The 20435-nt window shown below is 45.5% G+C and overlaps 4 protein-coding genes across 9 annotated transcripts; 2 read left to right on the top strand and 2 right to left on the bottom strand.

Moving 5' to 3' along the window:
• Positions 1-171: 171 nt before the first annotated feature.
• On the top strand, positions 172-4263 carry psmd4a (proteasome 26S subunit ubiquitin receptor, non-ATPase 4a). Its single transcript, XM_020101955.2, has 10 exons — positions 172-326; positions 883-1023; positions 1478-1592; positions 1704-1790; positions 1907-1975; positions 2098-2313; positions 2774-2882; positions 2995-3126; positions 3243-3295; positions 3700-4263. Exons 1-10 carry the CDS (start codon positions 301-303, stop codon positions 3868-3870), a joined length of 1119 nt encoding a protein of 372 aa, XP_019957514.1. The 5' UTR covers positions 172-300; the 3' UTR covers positions 3871-4263.
• A 151-nt stretch (positions 4264-4414) lies between these two features.
• Positions 4415-12691, top strand: znf687b (zinc finger protein 687b). Of its 4 annotated transcripts, none has more exons than XM_020101952.2 (10): positions 4415-4554; positions 5238-7559; positions 8098-8360; positions 8451-8635; positions 8977-9153; positions 9266-9428; positions 9656-10000; positions 10227-10327; positions 10440-10527; positions 10780-12691. In XM_020101952.2, exons 2-10 carry the CDS (start codon positions 5252-5254, stop codon positions 11374-11376), a joined length of 4227 nt encoding a protein of 1408 aa, XP_019957511.2. In that variant the 5' UTR covers positions 4415-4554; positions 5238-5251; the 3' UTR covers positions 11377-12691. The 4 variants fall into 4 exon arrangements, with proteins under 4 accessions (XP_019957511.2, XP_019957506.2, XP_019957507.2 ...); XM_020101947.2 differs by having other exon boundaries at positions 8065-8360; XM_020101948.2 differs by lacking the exon at positions 4415-4554 and adding an exon at positions 4860-5000 and having other exon boundaries at positions 8065-8360.
• Positions 12692-13303: 612 nt separating this feature from the next.
• aqp10b (aquaporin 10b) lies at positions 13304-15907 on the bottom strand. The gene is made up of 6 exons (XM_020101956.2): positions 15485-15907; positions 14561-14687; positions 14245-14382; positions 13997-14115; positions 13656-13873; positions 13304-13555 (listed from the first exon to the last, which is right to left on the bottom strand). The coding sequence occupies exons 1-6, from the start codon at positions 15782-15784 to the stop codon at positions 13351-13353; spliced, it is 1107 nt and encodes a 368-aa protein (XP_019957515.1). The 5' UTR covers positions 15785-15907; the 3' UTR covers positions 13304-13350.
• hax1 (HCLS1 associated protein X-1) lies at positions 15891-20380 on the bottom strand. Of its 3 annotated transcripts, XR_011239605.1 has the most exons (9): positions 19562-19771; positions 19080-19333; positions 18488-18666; positions 18339-18402; positions 18114-18247; positions 17778-17898; positions 17579-17659; positions 16703-16786; positions 15891-16602 (listed from the first exon to the last, which is right to left on the bottom strand). XR_011239605.1 is itself a non-coding variant. In XM_020101943.2 (8 exons), exons 1-7 carry the CDS (start codon positions 19624-19626, stop codon positions 17586-17588), a joined length of 891 nt encoding a protein of 296 aa, XP_019957502.2. In that variant the 5' UTR covers positions 19627-19771; the 3' UTR covers positions 17283-17497; positions 17579-17585. The 3 variants fall into 3 exon arrangements, 2 of the variants coding, with proteins under 2 accessions (XP_019957502.2, XP_019957503.2); XM_020101943.2 differs by lacking the exons at positions 15891-16602; positions 16703-16786 and adding an exon at positions 17283-17497; XM_020101944.2 differs by lacking the exons at positions 15891-16602; positions 16703-16786; positions 19562-19771 and adding an exon at positions 20264-20380 and having other exon boundaries at positions 17283-17659.
• Between the last annotated feature and the right edge of the window lie 55 nt (positions 20381-20435).

Raw genomic sequence — 20435 nt, 5'->3', positions numbered from 1 at the left:
ATTATATAGATCTTCCACTCTATGTGTTTCTAATCCATACTGTTGCATCCTATTCATATGTCTTGGGTATTACACCCTTGCAAGGTTGTACAGATGAATCAAATGTTAGATTTGAACTTTGATTGAATAAGGTAACTTTATTAAGCCGATGGAAGTTTACAAAAAATAAATAAATTGATGTTGGGTTAATGAAGCTGCAGGGAACCAAACCTGACCAATCAGATTCCGCTTTGCTGAGCCTTCAACCAATAGCGTGCGAGCTTGTGAGATCGCGACAGAGAGCAACAAGAAGTTTCCAAGATGGTGCTCGAAAGTACGATGGTCTGGTAAGAGCTGTATTAAGTAGTTTTTCTTGTGGTTTTTGATCAGATATCGGATCATACGAAGACTTGTTTAATATTTATTTGATTAGGGGTTTTCACAGAGCGGGATTTGAAGGAAATATCCCGGGAACTGAGTTAATAAATGGCCGTTACCGGTTAGCAGGCTAACGCTATGTCGACCGTCGGCTGAGTCATTGTGGCTAAAAGTAGCTCGGATTTCCCATCGTTTTAAATATTCAGTTGATTAACCACGTTTTTAAATGTCACTATTTGCATTTTAGTTCCTTCTAGTTGAATTATGAACTGACAACTTCAGATAGTCGGTTGTTTACAATGAGCGACAGTGGTGTCACCGCCTGCTAACGTTAGCTTGACTTGCTAATGTCTTAAAATCTGAAACGTCAGCTCGTTCACCAACTCCTCGGCGAAGAAAAAGCCCTTCATCGGGAGAGCTGGTGACGAAGAGGAAGATGTGTCGTTAATGGAAACTCACCGCTGCGCCGAACAAGGTCGAGGTCGACGTGTTTGCTAATGTGAGCTGGTTGTGTTTTGTCCTCAGTGTGGACAACAGTGAGTACATGAGAAATGGAGACTTCCTGCCGACGAGGCTTCAGGCTCAACAAGATGCTGTCAACATCGTGTGTCACTCCAAAACACGCAGTAACCCCGAAAACAACGTGGGCCTCATAACTATGGCGAAGTAAGTTTCTATTTCCTCATCAAACAAAGAACTCGAAAGTGGGCAATTTCCACAGACACATCTGTATTGGAGAATCTAAAAGGCACTCGTTATTTATCAATGTACTCAAACAGGAAAACATCAGTGTTAACTTAATTTACTCCAGCATCAAATCATTGTTTTATCACTGATTTAATCTTTTATTTTGTTGATTTACATAAAGAATAGTGAGAAATCCCAGTTCTGATTTCCCGCAGACAAAGCTGACGTCTCCAGATGTCTTTAATCTGAACAGTCAGAAAGATAATTTAGCCTGAAATAGCTTAAATTATAATTTGTTGCTACTTTTGTTGTTGTTGTCATTTTAGTAATTGCTGCTGCTCTGAATACAATGTTGTTTTTGCTCTGCATGATCGCTGATGTCAACAACAGGATGTTTCAGTACAACTATAACACTGACTCTGTTTTCTTGCAGTAACTGCGAGGTCCTGACCACGCTGACGCCAGACACCGGCCGCATCCTGTCCAAGCTCCACGCTATCCAGCCCAGAGGAAATATCACCTTCTGCACGGGCATCAGGGTGGCTCACGTGTGTAAAATTTTCTGATTATATCCAGTGTCTAAAACAAGAGCAGGACCCATTAATTATGATTCAGCAGTGAACGATTTTGTGATGCCACTTTTTTTTTTCCCTGTGTAGCTGGCCCTTAAACACAGACAAGGAAAAAACCACAAGATGAGGATCATTGCCTTTGTTGGGAGTCCTGTGGAGGATAGTGAAAAAGATGTGAGTTGGAAGCTTTGTATCATATTTTGTACCAGAGATAAATGTGGATTTCCTATTGATACATAATAGGTTTTACATTTGTTCTGACTGTCTGTCCCAACCTGTCACTTCTGCAGCTTGTGAAGATGGCAAAGCGCTTGAAAAAAGAGAAAGTGAATGTGGATATTATCAACTTTGGAGAAGAGGTGAGGAATCAATTTGTGTAAGACATTGATTTAAAATAAAGTATTGGGGGTTTTTTTTGCATTGTATTTATAAAATAATTTTTCTGTTGCCCTTACCCTCTTTCTTAAACTGTTTTATTTAGGAGTTGAATACAGAAAAGCTGACAGCTTTCATAAATACTCTTAATGGGAAGGAGGGCACAGGCTCCCATCTGGTCACAGTCCCTCCAGGGCCCAGTCTGGCTGATGCACTGCTCTCCTCTCCCATCCTGGCTGGTGAAGGCGGTGCTATGATGGGTCTTGGTGCCAGTGACTTTGAGTTTGGTGTGGATCCCAGTGCTGATCCAGAGCTGGCACTGGTGAGCAATATAATAACTATCAATATCCCATTTAGGATGTATGAACAAATATGTCTCGAGTTACCGTTCACATAGCAAATATGTGTCAGCTCCAAGGAACCGGACTAATGTTAGAATCCACTGATCTGCACAGAAAAATAAAGACAATGTGATGCAGACGATATAGAAGGGATCTAAAATAGCCACAATAAAGGAATACATGCATTGTCTAGACTAAAATCCCATGATAAACATTTTGAAGTTTGGAAAAACACATGAAAAGTTGAGGAATATCCCTTTGTGTTACCTTATATACTCAATTAGGGTTAGGATTGGCATATCGTCCTGACTACCTCCCATACTGCCATATTTTAGTAAATTTAGTCTGTTCTTATTTACTTAATGTCTTTGTCCAATTTTAAAGAAAGAGTCAGAAGCCCTTTGTCTATTGTCTCACTGTTTCATCTCTATGCATTTTCAGGCCCTCCGTGTATCGATGGAGGAGCAACGACAGAGGCAGGAGGAAGACGCCCGCAGAGCTGCTGTCGCTTCTGCAGCAGAGGCCGGCGTGCCCACACCCAGCGCAGATGGTAATCTGAGAACTGACTTCACCTAAGCAACAATAACGTTTGTAATAATGGTTTGGATTTAATTTAACTATATTTTTAGCCTTTAACTGAATTTTGATTGATTTTCACACAGAGTCAGAGGAGGCCTTGTTGAAGATGTCAGTATCTCAGCCTGAGAGCGGTGCAGCGGTGCTTCCTGACTTCAACAGCATGACTGAGGAGGAGCAGATCGCCTACGCTATGCAGATGTCTCTTGCCGGTGGAGGTGAGTTCCATTTGATTATCTGCACATTTGCTCCTGATATAATTTTTAGCTGCTCTTATATTTGCAGTTGTTTTTATTAAAATAGTGATAATACATTTATTTTATTCCGTGAACAGAGTATGGTGAAATGGACACAGGAGCCGCCATGGACACTACAGAATCAACCAAGGTGAGTCATCCTCCACCCATCCATTATTTACATAGCTTATCCTTTGAGGCTCGTGCTTGGATGAAGATGAAACGCCCCTGGTTGAGTCATTCATACAAATAACCACAAGACTGAACATGAAAATGTCAAGAGGAACGTGAGGTACTACTTCAGAACTAGAGTTTAGTAGGAATCATTCAATCATTTATCTTAAAACTGTGCCACTACCATCGACAGGAAGACTATTTTTTACTTTTTAGAAGCTTTATTAAACTTTCAGCAGTTAAATTATGAGAATGGATATTATTCATATATACGTACATTCAATAATGTTTACCTTCACACGAGACACGTCCACATTCAAGACCTATTAGATCTTAAAACCTAGATCCAACTGACTTATATCTTTTATTGTAATTGAATAGGAGGAAGATGACTATGATGTGATGCAAGACCCAGAGTTTCTCCAGAGCGTCTTGGAGAACCTTCCCGGGGTCGACCCGAACAACGAGGCTATCCGCAACGCCATGGGCTCCTTGGCCTCCCAGACAGGAAACAAGCCAGACGGCAAGAAGGACGAAGAGAAGAAGAAATGAGGGGAAGAAAAGAAACTGGCAGAGACTCCAGATGTTGACTAGAAAAAATTGAACAATTTGCAGACGAATGCATTATTAATTTTATGTATGAATAGATGCTTTGTCCTGCATGACGCCACTGGGACCGACATTTAATACTCTCCTATTTGAAAAGCACCAACATGCAAGAAATAAAAAACCTACAGTCTTGATTATCTAGTGTGATATCTGACTACCCAGTTACATACATTTATTTGATCCTATAAATGGGATTCGGGCCTCGTGTGGTCTTTACCCTACATTTTCCTACAGGGTGTTATCACCCATCATTCATCCAGGAGGGACGAAAACAATCAGCCACACACTCCTGTTTCGTCTTTGTGTGTTTTTGCAATAAAAAAAATCTATACGTTAGTACATTTTCCTTGTGATGGTTTTTTTGCTCTCTGGTCCTGATACTGACAGAGAACCGTCAGCTCCTCACAGAGACAGGTGGCTCCGCGGGATGTTTAAAGACGTGAGGACACAGGTGAATGTTCGAAGTCGTTTCATGCGGAAAACAAATGTACGTGTCGCTAGCAGCATCCTCCTCGGTGCATTTTCCCAGCGCGATCACAGCCTGATAGGATGTCCTGGATCATGTGACGGGAAGCGCCGCATTTTCAGCTGAAAACGAGCTAGGATAGTCGGGAATCGCACATCCAGGTAAACAATCAAAATACATGAATATTAAAGGCAACTCCCCGTCCCGGCCATCCTCTCCTCTGCCATCGTCGACCCTCCGATCACCGGGTCTTCACCGCTGTGAAACCACACCTCGGCAGACCGGCTCCGGTTGCCTGTTTGTGTCTAACGGGGATCGCTAGCTCGTTAGCTAAATGACCCCTCTGTCTCGACTGGAGCTCAGCGGCCAGCTAGCCAGCCCCAGTCGTTGGGGTGAGGGGGGGGTAACATCGCTAGCTTCCAAAATAAAGCGAGGTCGCCGTCCGGGTTGAACCGACTCTCAGAATGTCACCACCGTAAAGCTGCTGCGTGCATCCAAAGCTTGAATGAATCCGGGTCTTGCTTTCATCGCATATCGGTGCTAAAGCCTCAAACCAGAGGAGCGTCTGGGTGCAGAAACGGCGACGCTAGCATGCTAGCAGGCTAATGTATGTGCTACCTATAAAGCTTCACTGATAACAAGCTAACCGGCTGTAGCTTGTCAGGTTCTGTCGAACCAATGTGCTCGGGGATGTTAGCGTCGTAAATACAAACATGTAAAAGCCCTTGAATGATTTGAAAGTGCTGCATGTTGGTGGTTGAGTGGCAGGTTTTTGTTTTGGTGGACAGAGCAGCACAAGTTCATGCTCGGTCCCTCTGCTAACATGTCTGTTGTGTTTCCACAGGAGGTAATCCCGGCATGGGGGACATGAAGACCCCAGATTTCGATGACCTGTTGGCAGCATTTGACATTCCTGACATCGATGCCAAAGAGGCCATCCAGTCTGCCCCGGAGGAGGCGGAGGGGCCCCATGGAGCCGCAGGAGCCACCCTGGGGAAGCAGGACAGTGTGGTGGGTGTCGGGTCATCCCTGAGACCGCCAAGCCCAGCTGACCCGCAGGCGGACACCTCCATTGTCAGCGTGATTGTGAAGAATAAAGTACGACTGGAGACCGTAGATGGAGACGAGGGGGACACAGACCAGGACCCTATTGATGTGATCGCGGGGGTTGATGTGGGTCCCAGACTGGGTGCCTGTGCCCCTGGGATGGCTGAGTCTGAGGCTTTGAACCACAACGGTTTTGGGGCGTCCGGTGTCTCCACGCCCCTGCCCCTCAGCCAGGCCCAGTCCAACGGAGCGCCGTGGTCAATGAACTCCCCCAAAGTGTCTTCAGAAGCAGCAGGTGCAAGTAAGGCGCACAAGCAAGGGGGGAACATTTTCAACAGACTCAAACCGCTCGTGGCACAGGGGTCTGGAGATCCAGTGGGTCGGGCCAGGAAGATGCAGCTTCTTCAGCAGCAGCACCAGCAGCAGCAGGACACAGGCCAGGAGAGGGCTGATGGGGTCAAAGCATCATTACCATCGTCCTCCTCTCTATCAGCGGGGTCTTCTCCTCTGGCTGCTGGTGGGCCCGTCGGTCTAGCCTCACCTTTCTTTCCCCCTTCCAAGCCTCTGCTTCCAAATCCACCTTCTGCCCTCTCATCACACCCGCTGCACTCGTCTCAGCCTTTTAACGGAGCTCCCAAAAGTGGTCCCGCTGGTTTTCAGCACCAGCAGATGGAGGAGGATGATTCTGACCCTGATTTGGGGAGTCCGCTGGTGATCCAGGAGACCCCAGACTCCCCGACCTGCACTCAGCTGACCCAACGTTACAAGTCAGACTCTGTCTCAACTCAGCCTACATCCTCTACTTCGTCTCACCCTAAACCCGGGGACACTCCATCTGGGGCATCTCTGACTTCCTCAACCCCACAGTCTGGCTCAACGGAGATTCCCCAGCTGGAGGACCGGCACCCAGAACATGTCATAGAAGAGAGGGACTCTCCAGAAAGTCCTGAGCCAGAGATCCCAAAATCAACTGCTCATGTCAGCACGAAGAGGTGCTCCAGCCCCGCAGTGGCCTCCACTCCACCTCCTTCTGAGCTGCGGGAGCCCAAAGAGGAGGAGGAGGAGATGGAGGTGGGGAATGGGATAGATAGGGATGTTGATGGCAAAGCTGACAAGGGAGAAAATGCGAGAACGAGTGAGGAAAAAATGGAGGTAGATGATGGGAAGCCTAAACCCCCTTCCACTGATGGAGATGTTCCTGCACCTGCTGCTTCTGGAGCGCCGTCCCGACCCTTGAAAGTCAGAATAAAAACAATTAAAACCTCCACAGGTGGAATCACCAGAACTGTCACCAGGGTGGCGCCTAAAGGTGCTGCTGCGAAAGGTTTGGACGCTAAAGCTCAAAGTGGAGAGAGAAAGCTGCTGGGAAACAAAGCCCAAAAACTTGAAGCGTCCCCCGGTCACATGACAACAACATCCCAGAAAGTAAGTGCTCTCAATGCTCTGCCTGTGTCCACACTCGCAGCCAGCAGCGTGATGCTTGCTGCCGCCACGAAGGTTCAAAACAAAATGGCTGCATCTGACAAGGCCAAGGTTTCTGCCACTGCTGTGAGCATTACCAAATCTGCTGCTCTGCCTGCGACTCCAGCTGTGACCTCCTCTCCCAAGTTCTCTGTAGCTGCCGGTGGGATCAGCGTACGCACAGCCACTAATAAGACGGCTAATGGAGGCAGTGGCACCCTCTCTCCGAACAAACCCGCTTCCATCGTCAACAGCACAGGGGCTGTCATCTCCCGCAGTCAGTCGAGCCTGGTGGAGGCCTTTAACAAAATTCTAAACAGTAAGAACCTTTTGCCGAGCTACAAGCCTGACCTCTCTGCCCCCCCGCCTCCAGAGTGGGGTCTCCCGCTCCCTGCCACAGGGTACCGCTGCCTGGAGTGCGGAGACGCCTTCGCCCTGGAGCGCAGCCTGGCTCGCCACTACGACCGGCGATCGCTTCGCATTGAGGTGACCTGCAACCATTGTGCTAAGAGACTGGCCTTCTTCAATAAGTGCAGCCTGCTGCTGCACGCCAGGGAGCATAAGGAGCGTGGGCTGGTCATGCAGTGCTCGCACCTGGTCATGAGGCCTGTCACCGTGGAGCAGATGATTGGACAGCAGGACATAACACCCATTGGTGGTAAGTTGGGCTGCAGCTGTCAATTATTTAAATCAATCAACTAATCATCCCAATCTCACAGAGCCCATTTACAGCCACATAAAAAAAATTCAATTCTTACATTTTGAGAGGTCGGAAACAGAAGAAACCCGACCTTTACTTTGAGGAATCACAAAAATTAATTCATCAAATCCTTTTGCATAAAGTTTGTTTGATGCTTCGGAGTCAGTTTGACGCCCGTTCAACAGTCCAACAACAAACTCTCAAGATATTTATTTTATATTTTATACCAAAATAGAATTCAAAAAGCTAAAAGTATTTACTAGGTTATCAAAAATCTTTTTTGTTATTGAGCCCTACAGACGTTTTAATCTTTTATTTGTGTAATTAATTATGACAGAACCATTAAGATCTGTTACTCTGCTGATATCTCATTGAAGAAACTTGACGCATCCTTCGTTTGCGGTTCATCTCCATTGACCATGTCCCATTTGTCTCGGTTGATTTCCACCCTCTGGCTGAACAGGCCTGCTCACCTCTTCGTCCTCATCTCCTCCAGTCTCCTCTCCCTCTACCACATCCGGGGGTCCCGCCATGTCTGCCAACTCCAGCCCGATGAAGGACGCCACATCCCCAGCAGCATCTCAGCCGCGGCCGGTCCGCCGCGCGCCTCAGGGTCCCCAAGCACTGATGCCTCTGCCCTGCAAGAAGGCCGACGTGCTGCAGTACCACAACTTCAAATGTCCGGAGTGCCAAACACAATTCTCTGGCAAGGCTGAGCTGGTCACCCACTTCCAGCAGATCAGAGCTGCTCCTAACTCAGTAAGACTTGGTGATGAGAGCACAGTGTGCGTTGTGCTGCTGGTGTCTGCTGTTGGTAAAAGTTTGATTTCCTCTTTTCTTCCGTTTCAGACATGTACGCAGTGCTCACCTCCCATGATGCTGCCAAACTCGTGTGCTGTGTCCGCCCACCAGAGGATCCATAAACACAGAGCGCCCCATGTGTGTCCTGAGTGTGGCGGGATCGCCCGGCAGGCCAGCTTCCAGACCCACCTGGAGGAGGCGTGTCTGCACTTCGCCAGGCGCATCGGCTACAGGTGAGTAGACACCTTCCAAAATGTACTGTTTTTATTTATCTTTCCATTCCCTCTGTTTATACAACTGATGTTATAGATGGTAGAAATGCTGTCATTTTATGTATTATTATAAATATTGTAATAGTTAACTATGACACCATGGAGTAGTTCCACATATTGTCAACATATTCAAATTGTGTTGTCCAGAAAAATGTTGCAATCTAAGAATATTACATTTGCTCTCACAGACAAATAAGAAAACCAGCAAATAATCACATTTTGGAATCTGAACTTTTTTATTATTTAATTGATAAAGTTTCCGACGAATCACCCTAGTCTGTAACAAATTTTACTTTATCAAGGTGCTCGAGCTGCCAGGTCGTGTTCGGAGGCCTGAACTCCATCAAGTCGCACATTCAGACGGCTCACTGCGAGGTCTTCCACAAGTGCCCCAGCTGCCCCATGGCCTTCAAGTCTTCCCCCAGCGCCCAGAGCCACATCAGCACCCAGCACCCGACGCTTACCGGAGGACAGGCCAAGTACGACAGCTGCCTCACTTTCAACCGTTGGAGGACGTTGGAAAAAAAATGTACAAATGTACATTTTTGAAAACAGATTCTGAGAAAATCTGTATTTTTTCTTCTTTTGCAGAATGATCTACAAGTGTGTGATGTGTGACACGGTTTTTACCCAAAAGCCCTTGCTGTACATGCACTTTGACACTCATCTAGCCAAGCAGAAAGTGCACGTGTTCAAGTGTCCTGACTGCACGAAGCTCTACGCCCAGAAAGGTTCAATGATGGAGCATATTAAGGTTTGTTTTCTGAATTATTCAGGTATTATATATATTGTAGTTCATGAGCTTTTTGCCTTTATGTGTTGCCTGTTCATTATAAGTTTATATACCAAGAACAGCAGTTATTGGAGTAATGGAAATGTTTTTATCAATTGGAGTAATTGACACATTTTGAAGGTGAATGAATTCCATCTGAACGCTGTCCGTTGTTTTGTTCTCTCACACTTTCCCGTCGCCTCGCTCAGACCACACACAGAGGCCCATCAGCCAAACAGGAGTCTCAGTCGGAGGCCCCTAACCCTGCCTCGGCCCCGACCATTACATCCAGCCCCTCTGGCCTCAAATCAAAGTCCTCTGGAAAGCCCGACAACTCTGACGGGGAGGACTGGGGAAGAGAGCAGGAAGAAGAGGAGGAAGACGACGACGATGACGACGATGATGCCGATGAGGACTACGAGGCTCCGGGGGCGACCTCGGCGGGGGGCAGCAGTCATCTCAGCGCTCAGACCGAGTGGACCTGCCCCCAGTGTCAGTCCACATTCACCGACAACGACAACTATCTGAGTCATGTGAAGACGGAGCACGGCAAGGTGGAGCTAACTACCTCTATCATTTATTTTAACCTCATCATATTGAGTCCAGTTATGGAGATCACACTGAGTGCAGCAAATTCAAACTGCTTAACGAGCCAAATGATCTTTGTGACTGGAAAAAGAGGACGAGAGAGGCTGCTGTTAATTTCCTGTTTGACTGAGATTTAATATCTTTTTATCTTATCTCTCTCTCTCTCTGCGTCCCTGTGTGTGCCGTCTAAAGTTCCCCTGTCGTATTTGTGGAGGCACGTTCAGCACGTCCTCCAGCTTGAGACGTCACGAGCGCGTCATTCACGAGGGCAACAAAAGAGTCTTCCATTGCCAGTGAGTCCCTGAAGCTCCCATCAAAAACACGCTTTTGTATTTCATAACAGAAACTGAAACAAATCTTTTCAAATATCCATATGAAAACTAATCTGTCTAAATTATTTTTCAGATACTGCACAGAAGGCAAGCGCACCTTTGGCAGTCGGTTCTTACTGGACAAACATATTCGGCTCCACCACAGAACCCCGGATGGACAGGTGAGTGAAGACAGGAACAGTTCTGTTTCTGGACGTGAGCTCTTGGCTGAGTTGTAATCTGAAGTTGGGCCATATTTTCTCACCACAGTCATTACAAGCAAGTTAATTCATGTAGTGTTGACACTGGAAAAGTGCCAGTTTGTTTGGCCTGTGGTGATGCTGGGTTCAGTTCTCTTTCTGAAACTATAAAAGTAACCTGCAGTAATTGAAAAACTCCAAACATTTACTCTCTCTCTCTTCTTTTATCCTCAGGGTGCCCCCGTGACCAGGAAGCGTGCAGCCACTGGTGGAGAAGGTAGCTCCTCAGAACAAGACGGTGAGGGCGTGCCCCCTGCAGTCAGGGCAGGAGACGAGGAAGAAAACGCCACAGAGGAGGGCGAGGAAGGCAGCGCTCCCCCCAAGAGAACCAGGGCGTCCGTGGCATCAACGTCACTCAGTGAGTTAGAAGAGGAAGACAACGTTTTCCGCTGCGTCCCCTGCGGCTTTTCCACTGAGGACGGCGCAGAGTTTCAGCGCCACATCCCCCAGCACCGGGCCGACACCGCCTCATTCCAGTGCCTGCAGTGCGGCGTCTGCTTCGCGTCAGCCGGCTCTCTCGGCAGGCACCGTTTCATCACTCACCGCGTGCGGGATACCCAGAGTGAAGCAGAACGGGGCACCGCGCGCCCGCACGGCTCCCCGGATGGCTCTCCCGCTGCCTCCCCGCAGGCGCTGGGTGAGGACGGCGATGGGAACCTGAGCTGTAGGGTGTGTGGCCGACGTTTCGACAAGGCATCGGACCTCAACACCCACTTCAGGACCCATGGCATGGCCTTCCTCACCGCACACAAGACGGACAAGCCCCAGTAGAGGCGGGGCGGGGTCCTCTGAGACTGACGGGTCGAGTGTCACGCCCGAGCAGGGAGGCGGCAGAATATGAATGTCGATGAAACGGAGCTGCTTCCTCTGCTGTTTTTTTAGCTACAGTAAACAGTTTAAATCTACGGCACCTCGTGTGTGCGATTGTAACTGCATGTTTGATCATGTAACTGGTCACTTGACTGAACGCACCTGTGACGGTGGAACGGCTCTCAAACAGCCCCCCCCCCCAGTAAAGAATTTCTATATCAGCCATATTGTTTCTCATCACTCTGCACTGAGTGTCGCCACCTGCCTGTTTCCACATGTATCGCATATTTTAATACACAACACTTCCCCACTGTACTCATGATCGCTGTAGTGCCGATATTTTTGTACTTTACATCGTTTTCATATTTGTTTACTTCAAGTCGTCGTTCTTTTCTGGCGTTAGGCCGGTTTTTATCAGCTCCAGACGCCGGTTCACAATACTCAAGCAAAAAAAATCCCTCGACATCTGGAGAGTGTAGAATTGACACTGATTTTTTTTATTTTGCTATAATATTTATTTATATGAAACACATTACTGCTCTTCGTATCCGTGTGAGTCGGTTGCGTCAAATCTCACGAGACAGACGATTTACCCAGCGACACAAACATGAGATGTGACTCTTGGAAGGCGTTTCATTAGCAGACGAGGTTACTGGAGGTGTGTAACCTGTGTAGTGTGAATAACGTGTGGTGATGTTAATCGTTAAGCTAGAAGAAGAGAGGTCAGGCTTCCTGCCAGTAGTGTACGTGTACGAGTTTTGCCCTGTAAATACATATGACACTAAAAGAAAAGCGTTCTGGTTTTAGTAACTTGTTATGATAATGTGAATACGTATAGTATTTGTACTTGTACTGTTTCTTTTTTTCCAAAACCATTTGAAGTCTAAAAAGAAAAAAAGAATCCCCCCCACCCCCCAGAGGTAGCTATACATTGTAATTACGAAGCAGAGTGAGAGCGTGGGGGTTGTGTTGTCTTAATGTGTATGAATACAAATGTTTATCTCTTGAGATGGTTTTTTTATCTACAGAATCAGTGCTTGCTGTACTCACGTTTCTTTTATATGTTTGAAAAACAGCCTTCGCGGTCATGTGACGGAGGCCGACGAGTGGATTTTTTTTTTTTGTTTGTTTGTATCTTTTATATGTCATGCTATCATATTTATATAGATCAATAGTGGAAATTTCATGTCATTTTCTTTTTCCATGGTTGTGGTCTGCTTGCTGAAATGCCATACACTTCTGTGCTGTTTCGAAATAAATGTGTAAAAGAGACAAATGACTTGAGCGGGACTTTCATCAGCAGGGAGGACTGAGGTCTGCAGCTTCTTTCTGTTTACAAGTTTAACTGTTCTCAGTTCTGTTCATATTAAATTCAGTGATAAACAAGAGCAGCTGAGACTGACAGGTTACGGAAGCCTATTGCTGCGAAACCATCAAAAAAAGCATGTTATAAAACTTTCTTACATCATTACAACAAACACATGTCACTTGTAATACATTTTCTTAATGTTATATTTTCACATTATGACAAACTTATCACATTATATAACATGATTGGTTTCACAATCATGTTTACGTTATAAAGTGATAAATATACATTTGACTAATGTGAAAATATGTTATAACGCTGTAAAGATCTGTTTGTTAAACTTATCACATCAAACTGATGCGATACTGATCTGTTATTGTTTTTCCAGCAACACAGTATTGAACGAATTAAACGTTTGACCCGATGGAGGTAATCAGAAAAATAACGGGGTCATTAAAGTTCAGGAATAAATATCTGATTCCTGATTCCATTATTTGTATAGAATTCCATAGCAGTCCACCCACAGTGGTGGACAGAAGGATTTCAAATACACGAGTCACACAGAAAACATTCACACAGTTTCACTGGGTTTCACACGTTTACTGTTCATGACACTTTTTCAACTTTCACAAAGTGGGTTTTTCGTAGCCTGGCCCCACCCCCTCCAGCTCCAGCCCCGTCTTACACTCAGAGGCCTCCTGACATGACGTCTGAACCTCGGACGGAATGGGAGGATGGTGGACTTCAATCACCAGTTCGTAGATCAGCGTCCCCAGCAGAGCCCCGACACAGGGGGCCACTATGGGGACCCACCACCAGCCTCCTCCGGCCCTGCAAAGACAAGACTCCATTAATGTGGAGCAACAAAGCAGAACTGAGTGAAAGCTTTAACTGTGCAGACAAAACCAGAACCCTGAGGGAGATGACTAACTTGAAAACATCATCTCCCCAGCCGGCAATGTACGTGAACAACCGGGGCCCAAAATCCCTGGCTGGGTTCAGGGCGTAGCCGCTGTTGGAGCCCATCGAGATGCCTATAACCAACACAGCCGCTCCCACCAGGACCGGCTGCAAACCGTCGGGGAGGGAGCTGTTCCTCTTGTCCCCGAGAGCCAGCACACACAGCAGCAGAGCAGCTGTTCCTATCACCTGGATGACATGGGCATCATTACACGATGTCAACGTGTCAGGGGAAGAGATTCCACGAACGTGTTTCAGTTCTATTTATTGTTTCTCAAAATAAAAGTGTAGTCGATAGTAACGGTATCTGACCTGGTCCACTACCCCTCCCCACACACTGAGGTAGTCAGCCGGGTAGGTGGAGAATATTCCTGCTGTGGCAGTGGGACCCGACACCGTGAGCTCACCTCCGCTGTACGACCGGATGGCGTCTGCAAACATCTCGTCACACAAGCAAAGTACATGTAAACCACGGCAATGCACTTTATATGCAATTTGTCGTCAAACGATTTGGGTGGACCCGTGTTTCTGAATTGTGGTGAACACTGTTGACAACTCACCGTAGTACTGCAGACCAACGGTAGCTGCAGCCAGAAAGGCTCCAAGCACTTGGAAGAAGACGTAGAGAGGCAGCTTCATCCATGGATGTCTGCCCAGAACACACAGACTCAGAGAGACAGCCGGGTTCAGGTGAGCACCTGGGTAAAGAAAAATGATATCACATGATAAATAAGTTTGAAATTTTAGTTTTTTGTTTTGTAAAATAAATATTCTAAGAAGTTTAAGTACCTTTTGCATGCACATATAATACACAATATTATTTATTTCTCACTTTTAACATATGAAAAACCCAGGGGACGTTATACAGTCTCTCACCTGAAACTCCACGTGACACAAAGACCCCAAACGTTACCCCCAGGGCAAAACCCAGATTGATTGACAGGTACTGCCCCTTCTTATCTTCAGTCGTGGTCACCTGGGCAACGGAGCCGCATCCAAACAGCTGCAATTACATGACGTGAAAATCTGTTAATGGGCGAACGTGTGCAGTAAACACAACAGATGTGCATGTTTTAAAATGAGTAAGACCCTGAAATGAAACTACTCAGTTCACACACAATATCCTGACACAGGTAATTAACCTCGGAGTGTTGTCTGAGTGTAATCTCTGTTTTTATGAACTTCATTACTGAGGAACCTGTTTTATGAGTCCTGTTGTAAAAGAGACGGTGATTAGATAAAAACAAAGTGTTCAGATGCAACAAAACCACGTAAACAAGTAGAGATGAGGAAACATCCCTGTCCATCTTAAAATAACACACATGATGGACTCCTGCACTCGCTCTTCATCCTCCCCCTTTTACCTCCCCCATCCTCCCCTTTGCTCACTGTCACACACTCTTATGCTCTCTCTCTCTCTCTCTCTCTCTCAGGCCAAAGTCCTTGGTTATGTCTTGTGAAGATTCACTAGCTGCATCAAAACACAATAAGAAAGACACCATTTGAAATACTTGATGTTGATGATGGGAGAATGTGGACGAACTGATGAAGAAGAAATGTATATATTAATAATTTTAACAGCTTAATACAAAAAAGATGCATTTACTGGAAAAGATAAGAAAAAGAAAAAGAAAAGTCTTTGCCTCAGATAATTTTAGGACAGTTTGTGTGTAGTTTGACTTCAGAGGGTGAATCATTTTACTGAATTTAACATCTTTACACATTAAGAATAAAGATATACTTGTAGTTAACCTCATTTACTCTATAACCTAAGTTTGTATTCTGTAAAAGATTACTCACTATGAGGACGTAGACTCCAAGGCACTCGGCCATGCACTCCCTGACCAGCTGGTTTCTGATGTGACACTTCTTCAGCAGCCTCTCCATCCCTGTGGTTTCCTCCGCACCGTCCAGCCACAGGTGATCTGTCAGAGACGGGACGCTGGCATCAGGTGGACTTGACCCACACAGCACTGCACCACCCTGTGTCTGACTGAGCAGAGTTTGCCCTTTCATACTGGAGCTGCCGGCTGCGTCACGCGCTTTATGGCTCGGCCGAGGGACGCGCAGGAGAGGAGAGTAGTTCACTCTGTAGGACATCTTCAACGTGAAGCCCAGCAGGCAGGACTGAAAGTAGGATTCATGACACAGAGCTGGACTCTTCTACCTGATGGTGGTTCACTTGGTTGGTTTTCTGTGACCTCACCTGGTTGGAATCGGCCCTGATTGTCCTTCTCGTTTGATTGGTCCTCAGAGCATCTGATGCCAAAATTCCTCATTTCAATCAAGAAAATCATTTCTGAAAAATCAAGCAGAATGTGTTTCACAGCACCGTACATTATTTCTGTATCTTTATAATAACTTGTGTTTAGTGCGTCTGTGTAATTTAACACAACAGATAAGAACTGTAATTAAAAGAGCTTAGGCAACAGATTTCACGTTTAGTTTCTTTTTTATGATGCATCAGTTTGTTGGCCTGCTCTGGTGTGTGCTGTTGTTAACACATTACAATTCACTGGGAGAGATACAGGCAACGAGACAATGAAAGTGTTATTTATGATAAAACAAATTGGAACGTTTAATGATTATAATACTTGTAGCACATTTACAGCAGGTAGTTAAACTTAGGTTAAACTAAACTTTGGCTAAAAACAATAATAAAGAGACAATAAATCTGAAGAGCTCCGAGTTCTACTGGACGTTTTTTAAGGTAATTTTCAGGGCAGAATAACTGAGGATATTTATAATATAAATGCAGCCTTCACATGTGATATTTATTCTTTCTTTGTTCACATCATTTTTATCTGTTTAAAGAAACTTCTTGTGGCTTTTTAAATCCCTGATGCTGAGAAATACACAAACATCAGTGGTTGTAATGTGAAGTGCAGATGAGTGACTCAGTGGAGAGACGCAGGCATCTGTAAGAAAAAGAGAAGAATGACAACATTAAGCATATTTACTGTAGGCAGCGACATTTTCTTTACATGTTAAACAACAGCCACATATGTTCAGCTTTACCTCCGGTGATTTCAGGAGACTTCATATGAAGCAAGTGTCTCTAATGCTCCTGAAATCATTTATGATGAAACATGGCTCCTCCACCTGTTAATGCAGAAAAGAGGGAATATTAATGTCCATCCATTAAGTTGTATTAATTTAAAGTTTTTAAAGATTAATACTCACTTTAAAAGAAAGGGAATTCATGATTATAGGAGCTTTATGTGCCAGAAGGGGAGAGAAGAGTAGCTACGGGAGAACATCAGAGTCAGCTCCATTTAGTTTCTGTATATTTATTAACATGGTTTGGAATGATGGTGCAATAAAGTCAAGGATAAATCCTGTTTTGAAAAAGCAGCGTTATCTCCACTCCCCTCATGAACAAACCACAGGAACCAGACCTCCGGATATTTCACACATGAAAGAGAACCTTGAGTTTTTTTCAAGTTTAACTGACGATGAAAAAAAAAAAACGACATTTCTATATCAGTTGGTTCAAGCACAAGTTCAAAGTGAAATTCCATCACAGGCCTTTTATTTAATGGGCTTTGATTTGTCTTGTTTATTAAGCACACATTTTAAAAAAGGGAGAAAGCTGATGTAAATATATTAAGACCCTTTATTTGATTCATCACACACTCATATACATACATACACACAGGTCTGTCTGCGGGACCATACAAAAATAAAATATGTAATTGTGAATTGTTCAGTCCCCGATGCGTGGCTACGTGGTCGGATGGAAACCCGGTGTCATCATCAAGCCAGTGATCCAAAAGCAAATTTGGCAACTGTCGATCATTGAAGAGATCTATCCTGTAAAAACTCACAGCTCTACTGACGCACTTGTTTTCAGATAACAAAGCTACACTCCATAAGTGCAGAGAATAAACTGACCAACATGTTATTTAAACCCTCCGAAGAACTTGGAGAATAAGGAGTCATCATCCCGCAAGTCTGAGAAGGGCCGGCGACCACCTGGAATAAAAAACACACATATGGATGATTTATTAAAAAATAAATTAAATAAAAAAAAAACTCCACAGACATGTACAGTGAATCAGCTGAGAGTTGACAACAGTGTGGATAAACTCACCAGGTGGAACGGGTGCAGGTCGATCGTCTGGTGCCTCCAGGACTCCAGGGCCTCCTGAGCGGGTCACTGTGGTTTCTTCATTGCCTTTTCCATCTCTGACTGTTCGCCTCTCCTCTACAGTCTGACACACAGGCACCCAAACAAACATTAACTCAAAACATTAGAAATGTCCAAACAGTACGGAAAACTGCTAATGTTTAAATGGTGTTTGGCCCTGGCAGGAAACTCAGTCTCATCACAGCGGAATAAAATAAGCAACTTAAACTGAGCATGAAACACGAGGAAATCTGCTGTGACAGAATAATAATAAATGATTATTAAACTTAATGTGATTACCCCGTCAGGTTTCACCACCTTGGTGATGGAGACCGACTGGAAGAACGACTGGATTCTGGGCTGACTCGGTGTCTGACCAGCAGGTGGCGTCAGAATCTGGTCCAGGCCCCTGGCGGACACGGCAGAGTCCAGATCTGAAGACAGCGGATAATTAGTTGGATAAAAGGCAGGAATCACAAAGTACATTTACTCAGTCTAGTTTTCTGAATGATTACAAACACTCACCTCTGTCTTCTTTGTGCTCCTCCGCTGGGGTTTTCTCAGGCCCTTGTCTCCAAATGTTGTGGAACTTAGAAGATATAAAAACTTTAAAATGAGCCACTGAAACTAGTTCATGAGGGAGAAATTGAAATGGCAGATAGTGTCTCATTAACCTTGGAAAAAGGGCGACCATCATGTCTGGGTTCAATGGACGGTCCTGGTTGGGGCCCTCGTGTGTCTCGGTCAGGGGTCTTCAACATGAAGTCTCTCAGGGGGTTCCCGCTGGATCCCCCTCCTCCTTTCTCTACTCTGTCCTCAGATGGCGGCGGCGGCGGCATGATGCTGGGAACGCCTTCAACATAAAGGAAACAGAGACTGAGATGACAAAGCTCTTTGAGCATCTGACCCACCACAGGTGATCACTTGATCAGAAGAGAAACAAACTGAGGGCCTGCCAGCCCAACGAGCTGTATGTTTATTTTACATGTGGCGGAACATGTTCTGATCACAACAACATTGTAAAGAATTCGTGCCACTTCAGATAATGTAATTGAAGTAATGTCGTCTCAGCAACAACTCAAAAGCAAAGACCAAACGTCCCGGAGGTCATGATGACATAAACTAAGTTTGGTGACAATTTGACACATTTTGAGTTTTCATGACAACCTGAGGTGAGGGGTGTTCAGCTGCAACAGGACACTTCACCACTAGATGTCACTCAATTCTACACCCTGAACCCTTTAATACCAGGACCAGTGTTTGTACCAAAGTGTCCAGACTCCGGTGCTGTGTCCCAGTGTCCCATCTGGGAAAATATCTCCTCCATCTCCCTGAGGACGTGGCCGAACAGCGGAGGCTCCTGGATCTTCATCCCGTCCGGACCCAAGCTGAAGCCGAACCTCCAGGCGCTGTCGAAGGGATCCTGCTGCTCCCCCCGGGGCCCCTCATAGTAGAAGCCATCCTCCTCCTCTTCATCATCATCATCATCATCATGAGTCATGGCATCGAAGAAGGGGTCCCTGAGTGACACAGTACAATTCATCACAAGTTCATGATTTATCCTCATATGTTGATGTTAATGCACAGACCAGTGTACATTTAGCAGCTAGCATGTTCCCCGGTGGTTCTCCTGACAGATGAACACTAATCTCGACCTCCATTAGCTAAGTGACCCACAATCCGCAGCACCAACCCACTTCATGTCCAACTTCTGTTAGCTCCTGTTAGCTTAGCTCAGCTACACTCACCTCCGGCCGCGGTAGTGTCCTCCGGGCACCGAGAAGAACCCGCGAAACAAATCAAACACACTCATTTGTGACCCAACGACAACTTCACGCTGCGAATTAATTCATAACTTTCAACAAAAACTGTCGAAACACGTGAGTTTACAGCGACAACAAACTGTCGCAGCTGTCAACAGTGTCGTAAAGCGGTCTGGATGCTTCCTGATGACGACAGCTGTCGTGATGGAGCGTTACCGTAAGTAACAAAACGAACGCGCACCCGAAATAAGTGAAGACACTTAATTTGGTTAAACTTAACACTTAAAGGTTCAGTGTGTAGGATTTAGTGGCATCTAGCGGCCAATTTACATATTGCAGCCAACCCCATATGACAGGCCTATCCCTAGGAGAACTTCAGACAAAGTTAAAAACACAAAGAATGTCACTGAGCCATGGTTTGCTCTTCACGACTATAGCAACATGGCTGCCTCCAGGATGTGGACGTACAGAGATCCTCCTAAAATAACAAAAACACAAATAATTCTTAGTTCCAGATAATTCTGCTGAGAGATCCACTAAATCCTTCACACCGTGCCTTTAAGTTTGAATACTTAGTGATACTTTATGCCTAATGTTCAGTGATTTTTCTTCTTCAAATTGACATTTTTCCAGTGGTACTTTGACCAGCCAGCCTATAATTGGTGAAAAGTATATTAGTACATTTACCAGTACAAGTGCACTTCAGTACAGTTGGGAAGTACTTTCCTTGAGTTTTAGGGCAAAGTGTGATCTGTAATTCAGGCCACATTTGGCAGCTTTGGTGGACATGTTGTATTGCTTTGGTTAACTCGTGGCCCAGAAACAGGAGTGGACCGCCCAGGTGACATCAATCTCCATG

The sequence above is a fragment of the Paralichthys olivaceus genome, chromosome 20, assembly GCF_024713975.1.
Source record: "Paralichthys olivaceus isolate ysfri-2021 chromosome 20, ASM2471397v2, whole genome shotgun sequence".
In the NCBI taxonomy this organism is placed as follows: domain Eukaryota; kingdom Metazoa; phylum Chordata; class Actinopteri; order Pleuronectiformes; family Paralichthyidae; genus Paralichthys; species Paralichthys olivaceus.
Note: the sequence above shows the minus strand (reverse complement) of the source record. Positions and strands in the feature narration are given on the sequence as shown.